The following is a 23,543-nucleotide window of genomic DNA, read 5'->3' as shown; positions in this document are numbered from 1 at the left end:
TATAAAACCACCACATTAGCAATACGCTGATCGTACGGGAGCTCCCCCACATCCCTACTCTCCAGGAACATAGCACGCACATATGGGGCCAGCTTGTTAGCATTCAACTTGTACAATATCAAATGGAATCCCATTCGGACCATTCGCCTTGCCTGATTTAACCCACCTAATCGCTTGGTCCACTTCATCGTCCGTGAGTGCGGAGTCAAGGTAATCTCTATGTTCCTCCGACAGACAGGGCATAGCAATGTCCCTGATCATGTCACTGTTTTCCGCCTCCGTATAGGCATTCCCCGCTGTACACACCACACCGCCTGATAATAATCGGCGAACTCGTCCACTATCTCTTGAGGGTCTGTTAGCAAACGGCATGACTCCGGCACCAACATCGAAGTCAGAGCCCCTCTCTCAAGCCAGGCAATTAGTTTACTGGCCTTGTCCCCGTGCTCATATATTCTGCTCTGCACAGCCGCCTGTGCAACCACAGCTTTACTGCGTACTAAAACACGATACTCCTCACGAAGGCGTACCTGATGCAGGTCCTCCGGAGCCCTTGACTCATTGAATTTCTTTTCTAAGCTCTGAATTTCTGTCTCTAACCGGACCACATCTGCCAGCGCCCTCTTCTTCTTCCCGGCAACCAGGGACAACACTTCCCCTCTCGCCACTGTCTTGTATGCCTCCCACAATGTCCGCGCCGACTCAACGGAGCCAGCATTCTCTTTGAAATACCTATCGGACATACGTAAGACATCTTTCCTAATGACCGTGTCCTTCAGTTGCCACGCGCTGATAGGAGCTACCCTGCCAGCCGCCGGCAAATCAAATGGAACGACCAGCCACAACGGAGAGTGATCAGAGACACCCCTCCCGAGATAACGCGCTTCACAAATTTTAGGCGTCATCCCAGCGGGGAGCAATACATAATCTAGCCGAGAAAGACTACCATGAGCCGCGGAAACATGTGAATAGTGAACGGACATCGGGTAACGTGCACGCCATCCATCAACCAAACCCATAGATGCAAGGAATTCCGGTAGCCACCGCTGCGATGGGCGGAGCACCCGAGGAGGGCAGCAATCCAATCCCCCATCTAGCACAGAGTTAAAGTCTCCACCAATCACCAGGTCTCCCAAAGGAAACGAAAGAAAAACATTCCCCAGATCTCGATAAGTTTCAGTTTGTAATCCCGACGGCACATACACAGACAACAAAGTCACAGTTCGGCCCCAAACCAATCCCGAGACTCCAGCATATCTCCCCCTCTGGTCGACACAAGTGTGTTGCACTGACAGCGGAAAGGAGTTCTTGACCAAGATCCCCACTCCTCTCGACCAGGTCGTGAAACCTGCGTGCACTACCAACTTATAACCCCCCCTGTGTAGAGCCAAACATGTATTCCCAATCAGGTGTGTCTCCTGGAGAAGCACTATGTCCGGGCCATGTCTCCTAACAAGCTGGTTCACCATCCCTCTTTTGATCTTGTCCCCCAGGCACTTGACATTACAACTCAGTACCCTCATTCCAGACCCCTGTGAACTACGTGACTCCGCACCTGCACAGTTCAAAATACAATATCATGGCTGTTCCTGAGATCAAAAAATAAAGAAAAAAAAAATGAAAAAACACACTCTCACTCTCACCATCACACCCAGACTCCCACCCCTCACCCTGCACTCCTGCACTCGGCCATCGCCAAACCCCAACTCGCAGTGTGCCTATCGCCCTTCACACAAACTAACCCCTATCTAAATATAGATTTGAGGAGGAGTCCAGTATCCCGGATCCCCACCATCCCGCCACAGTCAACACTGTTAGCAAAGTCAATCAGGATGATGTATACACTACAGTATCCCCCTCCCCCCCGCAATTCCACATCCCCACTGTTCGAAAATGTCACTGATCTTCCGTCTCCTCCGTCTCCTTGCCATCGCGCTCCTGGGACTCCGCCTGAGTTGTTAGTCCATCGACCCAGTCCGACGCCGTCTCCGGGTTATCAAAGAACCAAGTCTTTCCATGCACCTCCACTCGAAGCTTTGCTGGATATATCAAGGCATACTTATACCCCTTAGCTCGCAGTCGTTGTTTAACTCCTTGAAAACTCTGCCGCTGCTTCTGGACCTTCTGGGTGAAATCAGGATAAAAGTTCAGTGAGTTCTCAAATTGCAGAGGCCCTTGTGACCTGGAAGCCTGGAGGATAGTATCTCTGCCTCTAAAGTTAAGGAGTCGCACGATCATTGGCCGAGGAGTAGCACCCAGACGCGGTCTCCCTCCTGGGACTCTGTGTGCCCTCTCGACCGTAAAGAAGGAACTTAAACCTTTTGGCTGCAAATGTTTGGTGATTAAGTCCTCCACAAATAAGTCATGGGCTTGTCCCTCGGCATTCTCCGGAACTCCGGTCAGGCGGACATTGTTCCTTCTGGCTCTTCCTTCGTACTCATCCAGTTGCCGGCCCTGTATCTCTCCAGCCGTTCTCAAGTTGCGCACTTCTCGTTGGAGCTCCACCACATCGTCCATCAGGCTCGAAGTCTTTATATCTATTCTCATTCGTTTTGGTGAGATCCGCCCGGAGCAGGTTGACCTCAATGGTTACAGTGTCTAGTTTGTGGTCCAAAGATTGTATCTGTTGGTCAAGAGAAGTGCGAACGCCCTCAAAGGCCGCTATCACGTTGTGCAATGTGGGTTCCAGTGTCGGACTTGGATCCACCACTCCGCCATCTTGGGATCGGCCAGACGCTCCAGGCGAGCTCTTCGTGACAGTGTATCTATCCAGTTTATTGGATTGCACTGTACGGCTTGTTCTGGACGATTTCAACTGGGGCTTCTCCGTCTCCGGTTTGGTCGCCATCGCCAAAGCCAAGCCAGTCCCAAGAGCGCACCTCTGTTATCTCCGAGCAGCCGAAAGTAATCCGTCACCAGGCCTCCTCCCAGGGGACGACGTAGTCGTACAATATTATCAGTACACCAGTGGGGGACGTTTCATCAGGGGGGGGGGGAGGGACACCCCAATGAACGAAAGCACCCACAGTTTGTTTTCCGCGACCAAAAGTCCAAAAGGGGGGTCCGGGCCGGTCACTTCCGTTCAACTTGGAGCCGGGTCACCTCCCACCCGAGACCCCGGTCCCCCTCCGGCTCAGGCCCCGATCTCTCAATCGCCCCAACTTCACTTCCCGACGTCAGATTCGACCGCGGAAAGTCTCACTCGGTGCCTCTACCACTCAGTCAACCAAATCTGTGTCGAAAATTCAGGATATGTTGGAGGATAGTCCCGGCGGTTCCTGGGGCCATCTTGGACGCGCGCCAAGCTCCTCCCCCCGCATGTTTTATTTTTTAAATTTTTGAATGAATCAACAGAAGGTTGATTAAACAGCAGAAGCCTTAGGGCCGGATTTTTCCGTGTCCTCAAAGGTGGCAGTCACTTGCCATCAGATAAATCCTTACTTGTTACTTCTTTGCAGATGTCTTTAGTAAAAAAGTAGACGGCGGGTAAGATTTTGTAATCGCCACCTATCTCATATGGTTACAAATGGTTGATGCTGATGATAATGAAATCATTCAGTATGTAGACTTTCCTGTGATAAGAAAATTGTAGCTGTTAGTTGGCTAGTCTTGTTTTTAGGCTTCACGATTGTGATGCCCTTAAGATGTCAAAGTTGTCTGTGGTGGTGTGTGGCTTTGGTGGACAGTAATTCATTTAGAGGTATTGGGTATTTTAGGTAGAAAGTGAATGCAGGTTTACCTGTTTCAGTGGTACATGATTATCATAAAAGACATGATAAAAATGTAAAAGATCAATTTCGGAGATATTTTCTTTGCACATGGCTTCTTGTGGACAAAGTCAGTGAACCTGAGAAAATGCTTCGCACCTCCCTTTGGCCACTGTTGCTTAAGATCTGGTTACACCTTGTCATACAGGAAGCTAAAGAACTACAGCCAGTGCAGTTTGACTTGAAATTGCTTTGCGATGCTTCCGCTGTATCAGATAAGAAGTTCTGTGTTGAAACCTTTTTGCTCCCAAAAATGCTAATGGATTGTATACCTTTTGGCTGTGTACTCCCTTGTACATTGTGTTAAAAAGACTGCCAAAAATGTAGAGGTGATGGTACTCTTCCCCTTAATATGGAAAACAAAAGTCTCTTACTGGGCCTGGTTTGAAGAACAAATTTCTGCTAGTGAGTATTTCAGAAGCCAGCATTTTGCAGAATGTAGCACATATTTAACAACTTCTCACATAATGATGAAAACTGTACAATGTTTCTATGGAAAACAAATAATTATTTTTTCATTTTTTTTTTATGTAGACACGTTCAAATAAAAGCACAAAGATCATGCAGCAGAAATGCAGTGTCTAGAGGCCTGTGACGAACTTCCTCTGACCGAGACTGAACTGTCTTCTGCATCATTGACCAATAACAGTGATGGGCAGGCAGACATTGCACCTTTATCGAAGGAAGGAGAAAATGCAGTGGATATTCAAGATCAAAGCAGTTGTGTTGAAGAATGTCAACTGTTAGACTCGGAGGATGGTTTTGGAAATATTTCGGAGCATATTAGTAACTGTGAAGACCTGACTGAAAAACTGTGCCAGGATCGTTTGCCTGATCCCCAAGGTAGCGGAGAACCATGTGCTGAATTGTGCTTGCCAAGAGAATTGTCTCGGACCTCAGACTGCTTACCTGGAGGAGACTATGTACAGAAACTGTCAGCATCATGTGGCCCAGAGCAGTCTTTCACAGGCGTACGGACACCAGAATCCTCAAGCAAATCTTTGCAAAACCTTATCCAAGCTAGTCCTTATGATACAGAGTGCACTAAGAATCTTCTGTCCCAGATGCAGATTTCTTCCACACAGGAGACGTTGTTAGAGGAAATAGAATCCGAACTCCGGTCCACAGATATTTTAGCGGAATTTAAATGTCCAAATGGAATGAGGAAGGAAGAGCATGCTGTATCTATGCTAGAAAAATGTATGCATGATAAATACTTGCAGCAGGAGCTCACTATAAAAAAGTAAGTGTAATATTTTATTGTATTGAATTACAAATTGTTTCTATTTCTTCTACCATTACTGCTATCTTTGCCTATTATGTTCGCCGTTATATACTTCAGGCACTATACTTTGTGATGAGTAGTGTGGTGCCGAAATACTGGAGGGGGTAAATCTATAATAAAGACTCTCAAATGCATGAACAAGCTTATAGCCATAACGGAGAAAAGATTGATGATGTTTAATTACCACAGAAGGCTTGTCAATCCATATTTTATTTCAGATACCAAATTCATAACAATGATCGATACAAATATCTGTTTACTACAGAGATGAACAGTATCAATCATAATACCAGATTCTAATTAAAATTTTCAGTAAAGAATTAAGGAACAAAAACCATTTATAATTGTATTACATATATCAAACCAAAAGAATATCGCCATTGCAAACAGAATGCACGCTAGAGATTGAGCTTGTTGGACTTGTTCGGGAAAGCACGCTGCTGGTTTTATTAACTTTGTTGACCTTCCCCAAAGAGCAATTAGACATTTTGAAAAAAAAACGCCCATTTATTTTACAGACAACCAAATCACTTTTAATATTGTTGACCTTTTAGTTCTGGATTACTGATTATAGTAAATAAAGTCTTTGGGCCTTCTGCATGGGGTAGACGAAAAAAAGTGTGTCGTCTTTTACTTGCAATCAAAACAGGTATCGGATTTCTTTTCTCCTGGCTGGTGCCATTGTAATGTAACTGTTGCAGTAGGCAGAATGCTCAACCGTAATTTGACTTGACCAGTTCTGTACCACTCCTAATCAGTGATGTCTGAATTTTCTTCCGCATCAATTTTTCGTTTTGCATTTACATAAACCTGATTTGACCCACTATTTGACCTGTCTGATCTAGTCAGATTTGCCTTTTTTATGTTGAGCCTGGGCAGCGCATGCGCTGCTGCGAGGCATGCAGTATTGGAATATGGCTTTGAAGCTCCGCCCACTCTCCGCCCATATTTTTAATTGGCTTGTGTCATTGCCCTTCGTAAACGCTGACTTCCGAGTCCTTATTAGGCTTGTTAGTCCCACCTTGGTACCGCCTCGTCTGCATTTGTTACCTCCCATAATGACTGGACCTTTTACTTGTCTTGTTACACGGTCTGCTTTATCTTGGCTGTGAGCACTATTTTGTTTAATGATTTGCCCCTATTCCACCCACTACGTCGCAGCACGCCGCCCGCTTTTATTTTATTGACTAATGGCGGTCTAATTTGTCTATTGTATTCCTAGAACTTGGCAGCATTTATCTCACAGCTTAGTCATATGCAGGCCACTTAAGAGCCAGTGCTCTAGATTTCTAACATCACAATGACTGCATCAGCACCTTACTCTCAAAGGTAACAATTGCTCTGCACTGCTTTATAAGCACCAGCTTGCAATTGAAGAGCTGAAGGAGCCAACTGTACCTCTTTGAGATATACAGTCCTACGTAATTGAACAGGTCAACTCATTCTAGCTGTAATTCCCTCTCATCTTGAATATTTGATAACTACTTTTTCTCTGAGTTGTAACCAGGGCAATGAGTAAAACCTCTCCACTGCAATCTTCTTAAACCTTTGTCAGCGACAGAGCCCAGAATATGATCTACAAATTAACTCTTGTAATGGATGTGATTTACCTGGTAAGGACCATTAGTCCTGGGGCAAGTTCAGTATAAGCCTTGCCGGAGTTCGCGTTACGCGGAACTCTGCGAAGTGACCCAAAAACTCCACTGTGCTATGCGTAGTTCCCCAATCGGTGGAGTGTGCTTGGGCACACCTCTTTGAGTTGATTTTCAGCTTCGGGTGTTTTGTCCTGCCCTGGAAAATCAACACTAACTGCACCGTGTACAGCGCAAGAGGGCACTGCTTCTTTTCTGCCGCTTGAGTAGATTTTCTACTCGAGCAGCAACTTTCTAAACGCGAACTGAAGGTTTCTCAACTCAAGTTGTTGTGACCACCCGCGTTGAGAAATCTAGCCGGGAGGTGGATTTTTCTTGCTAACGCTCGCCAGGTTGAGGATCGCGAGCAAGGAAAAATGTCATCAGGAGGTAGATTTCCCTCGCATACGCTCGCCAACTTGACAAATGGGAGCACGAACAAGGAAAAACAACTCTGCTCCATGGTGCGGTGTTAGTCGAAACTCCGCGTGCTCCGCAGAGTGCGGAAAGCTCTGTAAACTACGCGTATGGGGCAGAGTTCACCGGCCCGGGCTTCGTCCAGTATAAGAAGTGAGCTGAGGTGCCCCAATGGGCATAGAGCTTTTTGTCACAGATGTGTAATAGCATAGGCACATCTGTAATCTTTATTTTTCATAATCATAACTCATTTACTGAACTTCAGGCAGGAAATACTTGTCCATCCAGTAACAATGGCATTATCAAAGTTTCACATGTTAAACAAATCCAATTAAATCCATCTAAAGCAACCTAGTCCGTGGTTTGCAATTGTATTTTTTTGCGTTTCAAATTTCTATTACTACACTAACGACTTTCAGTTAATATTCCTTGTCTTTTTTATTCTTCTGAATAATTATGCCATGATAGAGATAGAACACAGATTCTTGACTTTTTTTTGTAGTGTTGTAGCGAATTACATCGTCTTTATATGTTGTCAAAATGACACTGGGTTGGGGTTCAGTGTACCCGAGCCTAGTGGACTGTTTTTAAAATAATAATAATACAAAACTCTTGGTCCCTTTATATACCCCTTTCTTTCTTCCTGTATCGAATATGTAGTGATCTCCCCTCCCTCCAATTCTCTAATATGTGTGGCTGCTGCAGGTATTTTTCTCCCTACAGTTGTATGCTGCCTAAACTGCACAGCGTGGGAGGGCGGCCTATGCTCCACCACCACCCAAGCTGCTACTAAAATTAACATGTGCCTGTTGTGATGAGCTCTTTGGTAGCACCTGCTGGCTCAGGATATTGAACATGCTTTCTGCTGAGCAAGTAACCTCTACTGCCATATGTTGGCCAACTTAGGACACCGCAGATATACTGTGAGTGGGACCGACTCCATTCTAATGTATGATTGCCAGCAAATGCCTCCGCATGCTGCTTTTCCCATACTGCTTTTCCCATACTGGACGTCCGCGCCCCTTTACTGGTGGGATTGCAAGCCTGTCTACGTGCTGCTGCTACACGTCTCCCCCAGTCCTGAAATTGGTAAAACCGACCTTTTCATCTTTGTGACTGTGCTTCGGGAATACTTTCTCTGGCATCCCACTCCTCAGCGCAACCTCAGTTTTCCCTCTCAATTTAGATTTGGAGTGAGCAAGCCAGAACTGTGGACACCAATCCGTTCGCCTTCTCCCTCGAAGCTCGCTGAAAGCTAACTCAGGCCTGCAACAACACTCCCAGGTTTTATGAGGGCCTCCTGACCTGCTTCAGTGAGAACCTTCAAAGCCTCCCCTACTGATACCTCGTCCTGTGAAATGTTCCGTCTTCCTAACCAAGACCGAACCGCTCAAGCGAAACCTACGTTTTCACTTTATCCCACCCACAAAAGCAAAGATCCTTCTAACTATTCTACTGAGCAGGACCACAGCGCTCTGTCTGTGTCCTCATCAATATACTGAGTCCATAACCGCCACTAAAACCTCTCCTCTCCCATCGAGGGCCACCTGTCGTGCGCCACCTACCTGCCCTAGGCAGCCGGAGGGAGGACATCCAGATAGATGCCACCACGGACCTGTGCAGCTCTCCAGGGAAGCAGCAGCCAAGAGTGATCAGCTGTACCAACGTAGACCGGTAACACTGGCAAGAGGTTAGTTGATGATTAAAGCAGTGTGGATGCATATCCTTTGTAAGCGGGAGAGATGGGTGGTATACCATTCTATTACTCATAGAACATTATTGCTTCAGCCAGGGACGTTTCACTGCGTTATCCACTCAGATCAGTTGGACGCCCTCTTGTACACAGGTTTCACAAGAATTCCTTATGTTAGTGAAATGTTCAATTACATTCTGGCTATGGGCTCAAGATGAGTATTTCTACTTCCAACCCCGAAATGAACATTTTTTTTCTTTTCTAAACGGCTATTTTTTCTTTCAAATGTCCGTTTCAATGCAAGGTATAGCATAGTCAAAAAGTTTCTTTGACATTGTTGTTAGTTAACCCCTTCAGTGCTAATGACAAGGGTAACTCATCATGGAGTTTCCATTGATTTCAATGGAAATTCAATGGACAACAACAAATATGCTTAGCATCCAAGTGGTTAAGTAAATGATCTGGAACTAAAATGATCTGAAATATAACCACGTAGGCGTGAGCTGTTCTGAGAGAATGGCTTTATTCAGAGTTTTCATCCTTCACCGAGTTTTTGTGTTTCAAAATAATGATCAACATGCAGTGTACATGTGAAATGAGCATTGCACAAAGGTTACCTGCAGAGAAAATGAACGTGGGTTTGTTCATGAAGACATGGAGTGGGGGAAACAACACAACATAAGACAAAGCAGAGCCCTTATTTGACCCATTCCAGTCAAGTAACCCACACATACCCAGAGTAAGGCATGTGAGACAGCTGAAAAAGCACTGCCACAGTGAGCACTAGTATGGGCCTAAATCCCCTCTTCCAATACCTCGAGCCAAAGAATAGCTATCACCAAAAGCATTACACACGTGGAACATTGGGGAATACAGTATTTTAATCATACGTCAGTGATGCCTGACTCCAAATAAACTTAAAGTGGAATCGGAATCGTTTTTATTTGCATAGTTAATTAAAACCATTGCAATACACGCTTTAAAATAAAACAATATATCAGAAGGTTGTAAGTTATTTCTATATACAAAGTAAAAGAAACAATATATCACCACTCATAAGTTTTTCCTTTCTAAATAAAGTCATAAGATCTCATATTTAAATAACAAAATATAAATATAGATTTTTTGTAAGCAAAATTATCTAAAAAAAAACAGTTGACCGGTTTTTGTGAATTATTTTCCTCTGCCTTCATCAATTTGATAAGACTACTGTTCTACTGAGGATCATGAAATTCGAAAATTATCTAAAAGACAATTAAGAGCACGTCTTAATATTTTCTTAAACCACTACCTTCCCGAACTTCACAAGCCTGCAGATCAAGTGAGGTTCGCGAGATACAAATGTCTAAAAGGCAATTAAGAGTCAGCATTTGGCAATTTCTTTTCCACTGCCGTCTTGAACCTCACAAATCTACAGTTCAACTGAAAATCCTGGGGTGCGAGGCAGGCAAGATCAGCCTGTCTTCGTGAACGAATTCGTCGTTGGTTAAAATGTAATTTTAGCAGGTGCTGTAGTTCTTCCAACAGTTTGCACACAGGAGCACAGCAAATGCGGCATATCCTCTGGCGCCGAACCACATAAACGACAGAGGGAGCCCGCCTTTTCCTTTAACCAGTGTGGGAGTTGCCGGATACAGGGTAACAAACCCAGCCTATACTTGAATTTTTTTTTTTTTTTTAGTATCCCAAGTCGAGGTAGCTCTGCGGTGCCTGTGTGGTATAGGACTTCAGGATCATCCAGCTGTGTGATCTTTTTGCGAGTGATGCCTTATCTTCAATCCATGAGAGACGCTTAATTGTTTTCTTGATCAATCTTTTCAACGTGGTATGGCTTGTTGGGGTGTCCAAAGCTGTTGCTAGTCAAGATTCGACAAGCTCCTTTTATGATACTTCACAGCTGGTGAGTCTGAATGATGTCCTAGATCCTTCCATGAAAGGTCATTTAAGGTTCCTTGTTTGGTTTTTCGCGTTTTGTCCCAAACTGCTGTATACGCGCCCCTGTCTTTCCAGGAGCTGTTTCTGGATGCCAGACTCAAGCCCGCTGTGTGATCTTTTTGCGAGTGATGCCTTATCTTCAATCCATGAGAGACGCTTAATTGTTTTCTTGATCAATCTTTTCAACGTGGTATGGCTTGTTGGGGTGTCCAAAGCTGTTGCTAGTCAAGATTCGACAAGCTCCTTTTATGATACTTCACAGCTGGTGAGTCTGAATGATGTCCTAGATCCTTCCATGAAAGGTCATTTAAGGTTCCTTGTTTGGTTTTTCGCGTTTTGTCCCAAACTGCTGTATACACGCCCCTGTCTTTCCGGGAGCTGTTTCTGGATGCCAGACTCAAGCCCGATTTGGGCCGGTGAAGTTTGTTTGGGCAGGCTAAAAATAATCCTATACGCAGCTGTGACTGTATTGTCCAGAATCTTGGAATCTCTACCTCTCAGCACTTCACTCCTGTAAGTTATTGTAGGCAACAGTTTTGCTCATATTACTTGTGTCAGAGGCAGGAGAGATGGGCCAGTAAGTTTAGTATTTTCAGGGCGATGTCTGAGGCAACACCTATACCTCTAATGCCGTTTTTCTGTACAGAAAATTTGCCACTGTTATCTATTTTTACACCTAGATATTTGTATACTGACGTATTCTCAATACGAGTGTTATTCCAGAACCAGGTATATGACTCGTTCCGTTCTTTACTGATGGTCATTGTCTGTGTTTTTGCTAGATTTATTGTCCGGTCATTTGCGTCCGAATATCACTGTGTTGCATTCACAAGATGGTGTAGCCCAACTTTTGTGTGGCTGATTAGGACTATATCGTCCGCATAGAGGAGACAAGGCAATAATAGCCTTCCTAATTTTGGTGCATGGGAGTTACAGCTATTTAGGATAGGGATTAAATCCCATAAGAACAAGTTAAATAGTGTGGGAGCTAGGACACGCAGCCCTGTTTAAGACCCTTGTTGGTTTCTATACGTCTTGACAGGAGTGAACCGTCTCACAACTTTATCTGAATCCACGTCTCCGTATGCAGGTTGATCAGCATGTCTAGCAGTGGTCTTGGTATCCCCCATCTCTTTAATTTGGACCATAACATATTCCGATTTATATGATCAAAGGCGGCCTTATAATCTATAAAACAAAGGTGAATCAGGATTTTTGTTGTTTCAGCCTTATCTATTAGCATGCCCATTGTTAAGATGTTAGAGGTTGTTCCCACCGATTTAGCAAAACCGGTCTGGTTAACCGGAATTAGGGATTTCTCTGTGGCCCAATCCTGCAGTTCTTCCAATAGTTTTCCTGCAAAATATTTGGCCACACTGTCCATAAGGGCAACCAGTCGATAATTTGGGGAAGAGACTTGTCCCCAGATTTAAATATGGGAGAGATGATTGAACTCTTCCAAGAGCTGGGCAATGTATTGAAGTGCCTTACTTCCAAGAATAATGGCTCAAGTGCTGCAGCCCATTCTTTTTCCTCTTGTTTATAAAGGATGGACGGAATTCCGTTCGGGCCTGGTGCCCCCTCTTTTCTTCCCTTAACTTAAAGTGGTGTTTTCTAGTGAGAAAATATGTTTTGGAACAGATTCAAAGCCGAAGAAGATTAATAATATACTCGTCATTTTTTTGGAAATTGTGCAGATTATCAAAGGGGTATATATTCACTGGGCTGTCTGATGTCGGAGAACCAAAAGTATGTTTTAAAAATTCTCAAACCCATTATAGGCGGCTGACTACACGAGAGAAAGCAGGCGACTGCAAAATCTAGATTGCAGCCAGATAGAAACAATTGGAACATCAAAAAAATATACTCTTAGGGAGTTGTAATGTGGAACTTTTTAGCAGTGGTTGTAAAAAGGTACACCGTTAAGAACGTCAGTGGGTGATTTGAGCAAACCTGGAGCACACTGAGATTTGTTTGTCCAGTACAGACCCTGTTATGTGATGTCCGAGATAATTAGATCATTGAGAGCCCTGAAACTGCACTCATGATGGAGAATGAGGATACATTTCTAACCACTCCATGTTGTATTAGGGAACGAGCAGCTGCTTTACATGAGTGCAAGACTATGGTAAGTTCTCAGAATAAATGATCAGGGACAAGTTGGTAGGAAAAAATAGGACTTTAAGGGATGTAAGATAGAGATGGACTAGGTGATCATATGCAGTTTGAATTCATACTGTGTGGCATGTATACCTGCTCTGTTGTTTTTGTCACTGCCAGAGCCCTTTCCTACTTAAATTTAACAGCTGTGTGTTAGCCCTTTGTCGACTGGTGGTATGTATTCTGATGCTCTCTCGCCAAGCTTGGGTTCATAATGACAATTTGCATTCCATTGGGTTCATGATATCAAATTGTTTCTTATACTGTTCTTAACCCCTTGGACGCTCATGACGAGCTCAGCTCGTCATGAAGTACACCTCTTGTACACTGATGACGAGCTGAGCTTGTCATGAACCGCGGGATTTTGAAATCTTTAGCGCACAGCGGGAAAATGAGCCGCACCGATGCGGTTAATGACCGTTTTGCACCATTAATAGTTTGGTGGAACTTTTTGTGTCCAATATGGAAAAGCACCGCTCTACAAGTTGGTCTCATTCAGTTGTAAGAGACTATACAAATGTTCTAGTGTCGTCTTATATAAACGCTGAGTCGTGATGTATGGTTGTAATACTCATTTAATAATCCATTTTAGGAAAAACACCAGCCAACGCGTTTCGTTCTAAAACCAGAACTTCTTCAGGGCGCAATAGTTGTGTTGAGGCGTCTTAGCTTCCAATCTCAATGGTTAACGGAGTGGGGCGAAAGAGGACTTATTTGTCCTTAGGCTTGATTTTCTAATCTTTATATTGTAGCTTCCCCAAAAGAGCGATTTCCACAATGCAGGGATTATAGGTATCCCTCCCTAGTACGCATCTTTTATGTAATTCGGAAAACCGAAAGTTCTTAATATTCCCAAATTTTTTTTGTATGTTTATTGAGGCTTTATCTTGAATATGGAAGATCCGTCTTATTTGTCTGATGGAATATGCCTCATATTCATTCCAAAGTTAATAAGTATCTTTAAGGTAGTTACCTCGTGTGTTGATCCCAATGCATCAACCCTTCGGCATCCTGCTGTTTCAAAACGCCGCCATCTCCGCTGCCTCTTTACCCCAGTTTTGGGTGATGCTCTTGGGACAGGGAGCATTTGGAAAGAGCACGCTGGAACTTGAAAACAATTGTTTGTGGTGATCCTAGGATTGGTGCCTTGTTCTTTCTTTGAGTGGTCCACTGTCCGAAGTGTTGTGGCATAACAGTTTGGTGGAACTCCTTTTATCCCATACTTAATGTGTAAAGACTGAACGAAGAGTGCCACGTGTCTTCATGTAAACGTCATGGTGCACATAACTCACTGAATTATGTGGCCAAAATCTGAATCTGCATGTACTGGCACAGTCACCTTTGTTGTGCTTGTGCCGTAATGTTAAGATTTAAGAATTGCAGCTGTTGCTGGTCAGCACAATTGTCCTTATCAGGTCTTACCTTGGTCTGCTTGGGTATGGCTATATAGAATATGTAGTGGAAGTAAAGGTATCATTATGCATATTCTTGTTCGTCCATTTACCGTTTTTTAGAACAATTTGTGTTTTGCTTCTTGGGTGTTCTATAATGTCCTTTACTCCACGACGGGCAAGTCCATTTTCTGTACTTCCAAATAGGTGGTTTTCAGTCTTCTTACAAAAGTAAAAAGAGTGGGTCAGCCGTGGCTCTCATAGTATAGACAAGCAAGCGTTACACCGCCAGCAATTTGTTTTTCAGTGGTCTTATTTTCTCTTGGCATCTGACCAACTGAACAAGAGAGGGTGCTGTTCTTCGAAATCAGACTGAAAGAACTTTTTAGTTGATTGTCAAGTTCTGCCAATTGAAATGACGTCGTAGCACAGTAGACCAACAATATTTGTTGCTAGTGTCTTATTTAATGGCACCCATTATATCGACGTTATAGGCAGAGTGAGCCTGCTTTGATTATACTTGTGGCTGCAGGAACCTTGAAATCTCGAATTTATTTTGCCCGATTTCTGTTCAGTTTTATTGTTCATTATTATTTTTTTTTTTTAGGTAATGCTTCAGGCTGCTTTATTACTGCTAATGTACATACATAGAGGGGTCCGAAAATAGGCCTGGGCGCCATAATAAAAGTGACCCTGGAATTGTTGTGTCATAGTGGTCTGTCAAAATTACTATGCCCAATTTTCTTCTGCTCGCCGCAGCATACAGCATGGGGCAGTGGATCAGCCCAATTTACTTATTGTCCCCTACAGCTTGTGTGACTGAATAAAAAAAGCTTGTGCACATTGTTCCCATTTACTTAAAAATATTTACTTTCGTTTCGGTCACATAGCTCTTCTAAGCTGTATTTTTAGCTGTATTTTTGTGTTATTTTAAACAATAATTTATTTTGCTTTCACTTCAGCTGGCGAGTTAGATGGTGATTTCCTTTCTCCTCCCTGCAATTTGAGTGCTTCTTTGAATGATGATTACTACTTGCCTCCTTTATAGGAAGTAATGGTAAAATGAGTGGCACCACCAGAAAAAAATGTTAGTAAAGCAACCACCTAATTCAACATTTACTAAACGTACATTTTTATCACAACCATATGGTGGCAACATGTATGTGGCGGTCTGTTTTCTCTTGTATTTGAGACACCTGTTATTTCAGAAATTGGGTTACTGGTTGAGGTGGGGTGAAACCCTCCTAAAGCAGCAACTACAATCCTTATCTAATGGAGACATCTATCTGCTGATTCCTTAACTTGTAAATTCTCCCCAAGCTTCAGACTGGATCGGAAATTTTTCAGCAGCACTCCTGTATGCCGGGGGACGGCGTTCTACGGCCTTGTGATGACGTCCTACGGCCTTGTGATGACGTCGACTCCAGTTGTAACGTCAGCGGAGCCATACAAGTCCCCTCCGGTGTGCCTACCTCAGTTTCTTCTTTTCCGCGCTGCTACGCAGATCCGGAGAAGCTGTTCCTCATTCCTTTTTTTCCTGGCCTATTTCAACAGCTTTTTGTTGGTGGGAACAGTGTGCCTTTCTCCAATGTCGTCGGGCTATAAGCCTCGTGGGACCTGTACTCAACAGATGTTGTTTACAGACCCCCATACCGTTTGACGTAGTGTTTGGGGGAACACTACGACTCCGAGGATTGCGGCTCCTGCCAGAGACTGAAGCTGAAGGCACTCAAGGAATGCCGTATGAAGTTGCTGGCGGCATGTCTGTGGCAGTCTTTGTTGTTCTTCTCCTGCGCAGGTCAGTTTGTGAGGCCGTTCTAGGAGCCAGATTTATTCTCCAGGACGTCTACATAAGAAACTTCCAAGGGTAAGCACAGGCATTTGAAGACGTGGCAACCCTGAACTTCGCCGTGTGGCGACTCCGTCACCCACGGCTCCTCTCGCTTGCCGGTTGAAGAGGCCGTTCACAACGCCGGCCCTGCGTCTTTCCAGGAGCTGGGGCATCGATGATCCAGATGAGGGCGCATTATAACTCTACACCTCATGTTTGGTCCTCCGCCTTCCACTGGAGCGCCCACAGGCCCAAAGGGGGTGAGTGGAACCACGCCAGTGGATTCGTCCTCGGTGGCGGCGTCGGCTGACTCTGTTACAGCGCTGGTGCACAGCCGTTCGGGGAGTCCACCTTCGACGTTTGTGGTCGATCAGCCGACTCCGACATTAACGTTGACAGGGATGATCCAAGTTTCCTCCTCCTCCTCCTCCTATTGACGTTGAAAAATCACCTTCTCGGCGTCTATCAGAGTCTGGTTTGGAGTCGGTAGAGCAAACTGAGGAGAATGGGACATTTCCACTTCCTTCTCGGGTAGAGACTTTGGAGAGTCACCTTTTAACGGGTGATGCAAGAGGATCTGGGCTCTTTCAGTCCATTTCTGAGGTTATTCCATCTCAAGTGGAGGCAAGTTGTATATCTGCTCTTGTTGAGGCTAGTGGGATGGAGTCCTCTCCAGCCTCAGGGATACTTTCTCCTCCTAGTGTTGCTACTGAGGCAAGTGCCTCCTTCGCAGATGTGTTGAGGAGAGTGGTTGCAGTTTTAGACTTGTCACTGTCTATGGTTGAGAAGTCCACCGACCCTCAGATTGATGTCCTTTACCAAGGACAGTCCGCAGAAGAGCCTGTTCTTCCATATAGTGAGGCCCTGTTTGACATATTGTTAGGATCATAGGCCAAGCCTGATTCAGGGATCGTGGTGGACCGTGCTATATCTCGTAGGCATCTACCTGCTCCAGGAGATCGAGTTTGTCTCCCAAGGCATCCTACCACTCGTACGCTGGTAGTTCAGACTGCTACAGTCTCACAGAATGTGCATTCTGCACCTATGACTCTGTTAAATAAGGAATCAAAATCCATGTGGCAGACACTTCGTCGCTACTGCTAGGTCTGCGTTAAGGTCCACCAACACCTCTTGTGTTCTTGTGCGGTTTTCCCATGTTTAATGGGATACCTTGCAGATCATGTTGCTATTGCTTCCGTATAACCTCTGTTCTGTTGTCGAAAACTTGACTAGAGAAGGACAACAAGCAGCTAAGCTGATAACCAGATGTGGCATGGCTACTACAGCATGGTTACGAGCTTCAGGTTTTTCAGAGGCTGTACAGGGGACTTTAGTCGATATGCCCTTTGATGGCGCCCATCTTTTTGAGGTTCAGGCCGATTCAGCATTGAGACACTTCCGAGATAGGAAGAGAGATACAGAGTCTTAATTGCTCCTTTTTTGTATATGTTCTCTAATTTTGACCTGACACTTGGGCTTTATGGATGTTGTTTATTTTCTCAAAGGGCCTGTGTAAGGGAATTGATATGTCCCTCTTTTGATTACACCTGACTGGTGTTTAAGTGGGTGCAGATGTTGTTTCAGTACTGTCTGTAGCAGTTTATGTGGTATAAGGTTATTTGAATTATATTATTTTTCCTCTGATAAAGGGTTTTATGTTTAAGAGGTCATTTGCAGGTAATGTCTTACGGTAGGAAGTTTACCTTTTCACATGCTTCTTTTGGAACAGTTTGGTTTACTGGTATGTATTACTGCTCACTTGCAGTATCTCTCATAGAGACATATTACCTATACCAATTGTGAGAACTTGTAAACAGAATGGATACTTGTTTTCTGTGAACACTCTGAATTTCTACTTCAGGTAGTATTGGTGTCTGGTTTCTCCAACGCAGTCCTTTTCGCTAGTTAGCGAAGTGCACTTTTCATTGAATTCAGGTGGTGCACTGATAGCCTTTGTGTTGAATAATTTTTACAGTCTGCTTCCTGGTGAGGGGGGCATGTCAACTCTATTATATGATGTGTTTCTTACCTGCACATAGGAATTTGTTCAATGGAAGTGTGCTCCTTTTTGCGGGAGACATTACGTTTGGCAATTCAAGTTGTCTAATTTGGATTCTTCTGAATACTTATAATCTTGTTTTCCTCCGATTTTGGAGGTGATATTTATTCTTCGGTTCAGTTTTGGAACATGGGAAGTTCTGTGTGGTCTACTTTTCAGGTTATCTGAGATGCAGTGTCTGAACATTCACTTTAGGGCTGTTTACTGCCATGTTTTACATGGTTGGAAGGATTTCTGTTTGATCAGAAGAGACGGTTCGCTTTTGATCCTTCTTCGCTTTAAGAACATCCTGGATATTTCCATACCCTTTAGCATTTGTACTATTGATATTCATACAATTCCTGTCCGGCGGTTGGATGTTCTCTGTCTGCTTGGGGACATTTCTCTTTTTCTATTAAGTATTTGATGTTTTCTGTACCTTAGAGGCCTTTGAGGGATCATAGTGTGAATGTATGATCTAGAGCTTCATGTGTTCTTATAGAACTAAATACATGTGTTGAGTACTTGTCTGCCATGCAGTCAGATTGGATTTTGACTTGTATGCCTTTTGGACAATTACTTCAACTGGGTTCCCTTTTCTGGATTCTTTCCAGGGGCTTGGTTTATTTATTTTTCATCTTAACTTTCTAGGCCAAGTGATTGCTGCTGGCAAGTGCTCATTTTCATATGGGGTATCCTTTCGGTAGTACCAGCATGTTAAGATACTTTTGACAGGCAGCATTATCTTAATCTATTATTGTATGGGAACTTGGGATTGGGTTTTCAGTTCCATTTATCCTTGTGTGTATACAGAGTTTAAAAAAAGTGTGTTACATTTGTATTTACACATGCTGAGATGTAGTTCTGCTATATGTAGTAAAAACGGATATTACATTCTCTTCGCTATGAGTTTTTGGTTCAGCTCTACATGTATGCATGAAAAGTGTATATATGGATGTGGGTATAATTTATCAATATTTATAGCAGATTAGTATTGGTTTAATTGCCATCTTTCTGGGCTCTATGCATTGTGTGAACCTTTGGGTGGCCATTGTGTCCCAAAAAGAAAATTCTTCGTTTTAGAGATGGACTACGACGTTCATCTGTCTGCAAACTTGGATTGATCTTCCCGACCTTGCAATGAATGTGTTTATTCATCTTGGTTTTAATGGGAATGGGTTTTGGAAGCCCTTTTCTTTTTAGGTCTCGCCTGTCAATGCGCATGCGCATTGAGCTTGCGAGACTATAGCGTCTTAAACAGACTTTACCTGACTGGGCGATTTGGTGCTGTGCCCGTGGCTTTTAGGTCAATGCGCAAGCGCATTAACCTAAAATGCGCGTGCACATCATCAAATCGCCGTCTGTTCCCTCAGCCGCACTCCTCCCACACCTTTGAAGTGAAGCTTAGCTTCACTTCAAAGGCATCCGCTCCCCCCGCCCCCTGCTTCACACGTCTCACGGCCGCAAGGCCGTCTCGTATTTCTCCTCCCTCCCTCGCCTCCCAAGTGAATGCCATGCAACCGTGGGACACTCTGTTTTTGAGAATCCAGTGACTGCCTGGTTGCCATTAACTTCACTTGAGAGCACAAGCCCAGAAGAAGCACAAAACTTGTAGGATAATCGTGCTCTGACACTACAGGTTCTGTTGCTGGCTACCTTGACCAAAGCCTGGACCTGATGACATCAACTCGTGTTAGTCGCAGCGTGCAGCTGCATTAAACCGATTTGCATATTCTGTGGCCAGCACGCCTGTGTTCATTCACCTTTGTTTTAGGATTCAAGTTATACTTTCTTATTTCGCTGTGATCTTGTGTTTTTTTGGTAACTAAATAATGGTATTAATTACTACCAAACGCTCTCAGTTTAGCAAATACCTCGCACATATTCAAACGTAAATCTCGCCATTTGCATGGAAATGTTTGCTCCAAAGACATAGCCCACTGCGTTATTTTGCAAGGACTGGAACTTGTTACCTTATTCACAACCTTCGGTATCAATCAGGCAAGTTAACTGTAAGCTGTGTCTGAGGTCTGTGGCACAAAGGCCCCTGCTGCTTCACACTACGGCCCGTGTCTCTCCCCCATCGCCGCTCTCCCCGCTCCGCCCCCTGCTGCGGCCGTTTCGCATTTCTCCTCCCCCCTCCCCACAGCAATGCCCTCAGTCTTGTTCGTCTTACTGTTTTTGTTTTTTTGGTAACTAAATAATGGTATTAATTACTTCCAAACGCTCTCATTTTAGAAAATACCTCTCACATATTCAAACGTAAATCTCGCCATTTGCATGGAGATGTTTGCTCCAAAGACATAGCCCACTGCGTTATTTTGCAATGACTGGAACTTGTTACCTGCAATTACAACAAGAACTCCTGCTATAAACAAATTAACCCTCTGTGGTATCTTCTCTAAATTCAGTGATCGCTTCAGGTTATTCACAACCCTCGGTATCAATCAGGCAAGTTAACTGTAAGCTGTGTCTGAGGTCTGTGGCCAGAGGTCAGGCGCGCGCACACATTTTCTCTCCTATATTGCGCGCATTAACCTCCTGAGTTATCCTGTCTGGTGATTTATGAATTCCTACATACGATTAATTCATTCTGAGGCCGTTTCACATATTTTTTTATTCACGTTATAACCGTGCTGAGACTTTTAAGAAATTAGAAATTTTCAGGTAAACCATATCCCATTTTAGATGCATCGCCAACCTTGCATTTCTGAAATTATTTGCCCTACAGCGGGCTGAGTCTTCTGTTCAGTTGTTGTTTCCTGTCATGTCCTCTTCAAATCGCTTTTGTTCTTGCCCAAGATTGATTGATTAAGCCAGGCACAGATTTTACCGATTTTGTAATTTTAACGCGTTCTTGCCCTCCATTTGGCAGCAGTTATCCAAGAATCACATTTTTACGAGCTGCTGATTATCTTCACTTTTATTGTAAATATTTTAATGCTACTGGATTTGTGTTGGTGTTGCGTCTCTCCCCTCTCTCTACACCCCTCTCTCTACACCCCTATTGCCATTATAAATTACAATAACTTTTTATTTAAGTATTAATTATAAAAAAATAAAGGCCATTGTTATTTGTAATATGAATACATATAAGTCACGTAAATAAAACATATTGCATTACAAATGCTATAGGTGTCACATTTGCAAAAGTTATAACTATTGGCATTGTAAATGACAAAGCTATCAATTTAGCTATTTTAAAAACCAACACATAAATAAAATATGTGTCATTTACAAGACCAATAGCTCCAACTTTTCTAATGCGAGACCTATTGCATTTCCAATGCTTGTTTGGATTATCAGGATAGATTTCCTGCAGATATTTCTTTACTGATGTAGAGAATGTCAGTTATATGGCATTCGCTTAGCCTTTGGCCCTTCTAGTCCATGGACAAACTTACCCTTTGGGGGTTAATTACTATTGTGTGACTGTTGTAAGATGTCTTCTAACAGGGTATTATCCTGGTCGCCTTGAAGCTTTGGTTTTTCTGTGCCTGTGGGGTTTTTTCTTATTTACATTGTCTGTGGTCATTGCCATGGTTTTTATGGAGAGCCAATCTCTTTTTCGTTTAATCCCTACTGGTCTGTGGTCAATTTTGACCAGCTGGTTCTCTTTGAGAGATTTTGTAGGATTAGTTTGCAGACCCTCCTTATATGACATCACTGATGTCACAACTGGATTTAATGTCATCATGGGGCCGTTTGACGCCCGTCGTGCATAAGTAACATCTGGAAAATGTCTGGATCCATTCTGACGCCTGGGGAGAATTGCGATTCTCCTATTAACATGACCAGAGAATCTGGATTTCATTAAAGACACGGAGGCTAACATTATGCATTATCCTTTTAATGCATTCACAATCAGCCGCACTACATCATAAAAAAACAATTCTAAAATGGAATGAACATAAGGTATGAAAGGCATGTGCAACAAACAGACTGCCTCTTTTAAATGCCGAGGAATAGGCAAAGTTCCAAAAGGATCTCAAAGTCCTGGATAAAGAAGATCATGAGAATAAATCCATAACGAAAGTTGAAGTGAAGTTGTTCTTGAATCAAGAATCCAAAAGGGGCTCAAAATGGAACAAACATGGTGAGGAGGAGTCCATTAAGAGGAATTATCTGAAAGGAATGGAGAACATGTGAAAAGAATGAAATAGTGACAAAATAACGGAGCATAGTAGAATACATAACAATCAGAATGATAAAATCACATTCAAAGATATATTCAAAAATACACTATGCAAAGAATAGACCGTCCAAGGGAGGGACGGGAGGGGTAATGTTAGCCTCCGTGTCTTTAATGAAATCCAGATTCTCTGATCATGTTAAGTTGTAGAATCGCAATTTCATTACAAGACCGGAGGCGACATTATGCATGTTGGTAGCCGTGAAGAACAACATCAGACATGTGCTCGATAGGTTTGCAGTAATGTCGAGCAAATGTGGATGCGTAGGACCAATCCGCAGCTTTGAGGAGATCGTCCAATTTAGCACCAGAGCAGAAAGACTTACTGGCCATAGCGCCTCTAATAGAGTGTGCTTGGAATTTAGATAAATCAATACCAGCCAGGTTCATAGCACATTTAACCTATCTTGCAATAGAAGAAGAAGAGATGGGCTTGAAAGGTTTAACAAAAGAGATAAGCAGTTGATTAGCGCCAGGAGGGCGAAGGTCTTTCATTCTATTCTGATATTCCAACATACAGTTCAAAACACAGAGCATTTTACACCTACCAAAGCGAGGATAGAAAATAAAATCTGACATAGTCTTGGTTCTTCTAACAATTTCAAATTTAACAGCATGCATATCATAAGACCTATAAGAAATATCAAGACATTTGATATCAGAAACTCTATGGCAAGAAATAAGGCATAAGAGCTGCTAATTTAATAGAAAGAAATTTCCTATTAAGAAAGGAGTTATCAGGCCAAGAAACAAAATGATCAAGAATAGCCTTAACATCCCACATGGACTGGTATTCAGGTCTAGGTGGTCTCTTTAGTCTGATGCTTTTCATGACTCTACAAATGATGACGTTTTTACCTACCGTCTTACCTTTGACAAGGGAGTGACCGGCAGAAATTGCTGATCTATAGCAGTTAATAGATCTATAAGAAAGGCCATTATCAAATTGTTTAACGAGAAAATTAACTGTGTACGACAGGAGCCTCCACGGGATCCAAGTTTCTCTCCACGCACCAACAAAGCCATTTTCTTTCATGGAGCCCACCCATGATTCTCTGAAGAGAGTTGCAGCTGATGACGAAAGTCCAGACAATTCATTGGATCTCCTGACACTTTACAAGCAACAAGGCTCAAATTCCCGGAAATAATTAGGTGGTGATCTTCCCTGTCTGCGTTTGTAACCAGACCTTGGACCGCTGGAAT

At 43.4% G+C, this 23,543-nt stretch overlaps 1 protein-coding gene across 4 annotated transcripts in view; it reads left to right on the top strand.

Annotated features, from left to right (window-relative positions):
* Window positions 1–23,543, top strand: part of CCDC186 (coiled-coil domain containing 186) — a 603,510-nt gene that overhangs the window by 72,611 nt on the left and 507,356 nt on the right. For all 4 annotated transcript variants that reach the window (XM_078643863.1, XM_078643862.1, XM_078643865.1 and 1 more), the window contains exon 2: window positions 4,302–5,010. In XM_078643863.1, coding sequence (XP_078499989.1) covers window positions 4,340–5,010 — 671 coding nt within the window. In that variant the 5' untranslated portion in view covers window positions 4,302–4,339. The remainder of the gene's footprint in view (window positions 1–4,301; window positions 5,011–23,543) is intronic.

Source organism: Lissotriton helveticus, chromosome 5_1 (genome assembly GCF_964261635.1).
Source record: "Lissotriton helveticus chromosome 5_1, aLisHel1.1, whole genome shotgun sequence".
NCBI classification, from domain to species: domain Eukaryota; kingdom Metazoa; phylum Chordata; class Amphibia; order Caudata; family Salamandridae; genus Lissotriton; species Lissotriton helveticus.
Note: the sequence above shows the minus strand (reverse complement) of the source record. Positions and strands in the feature narration are given on the sequence as shown.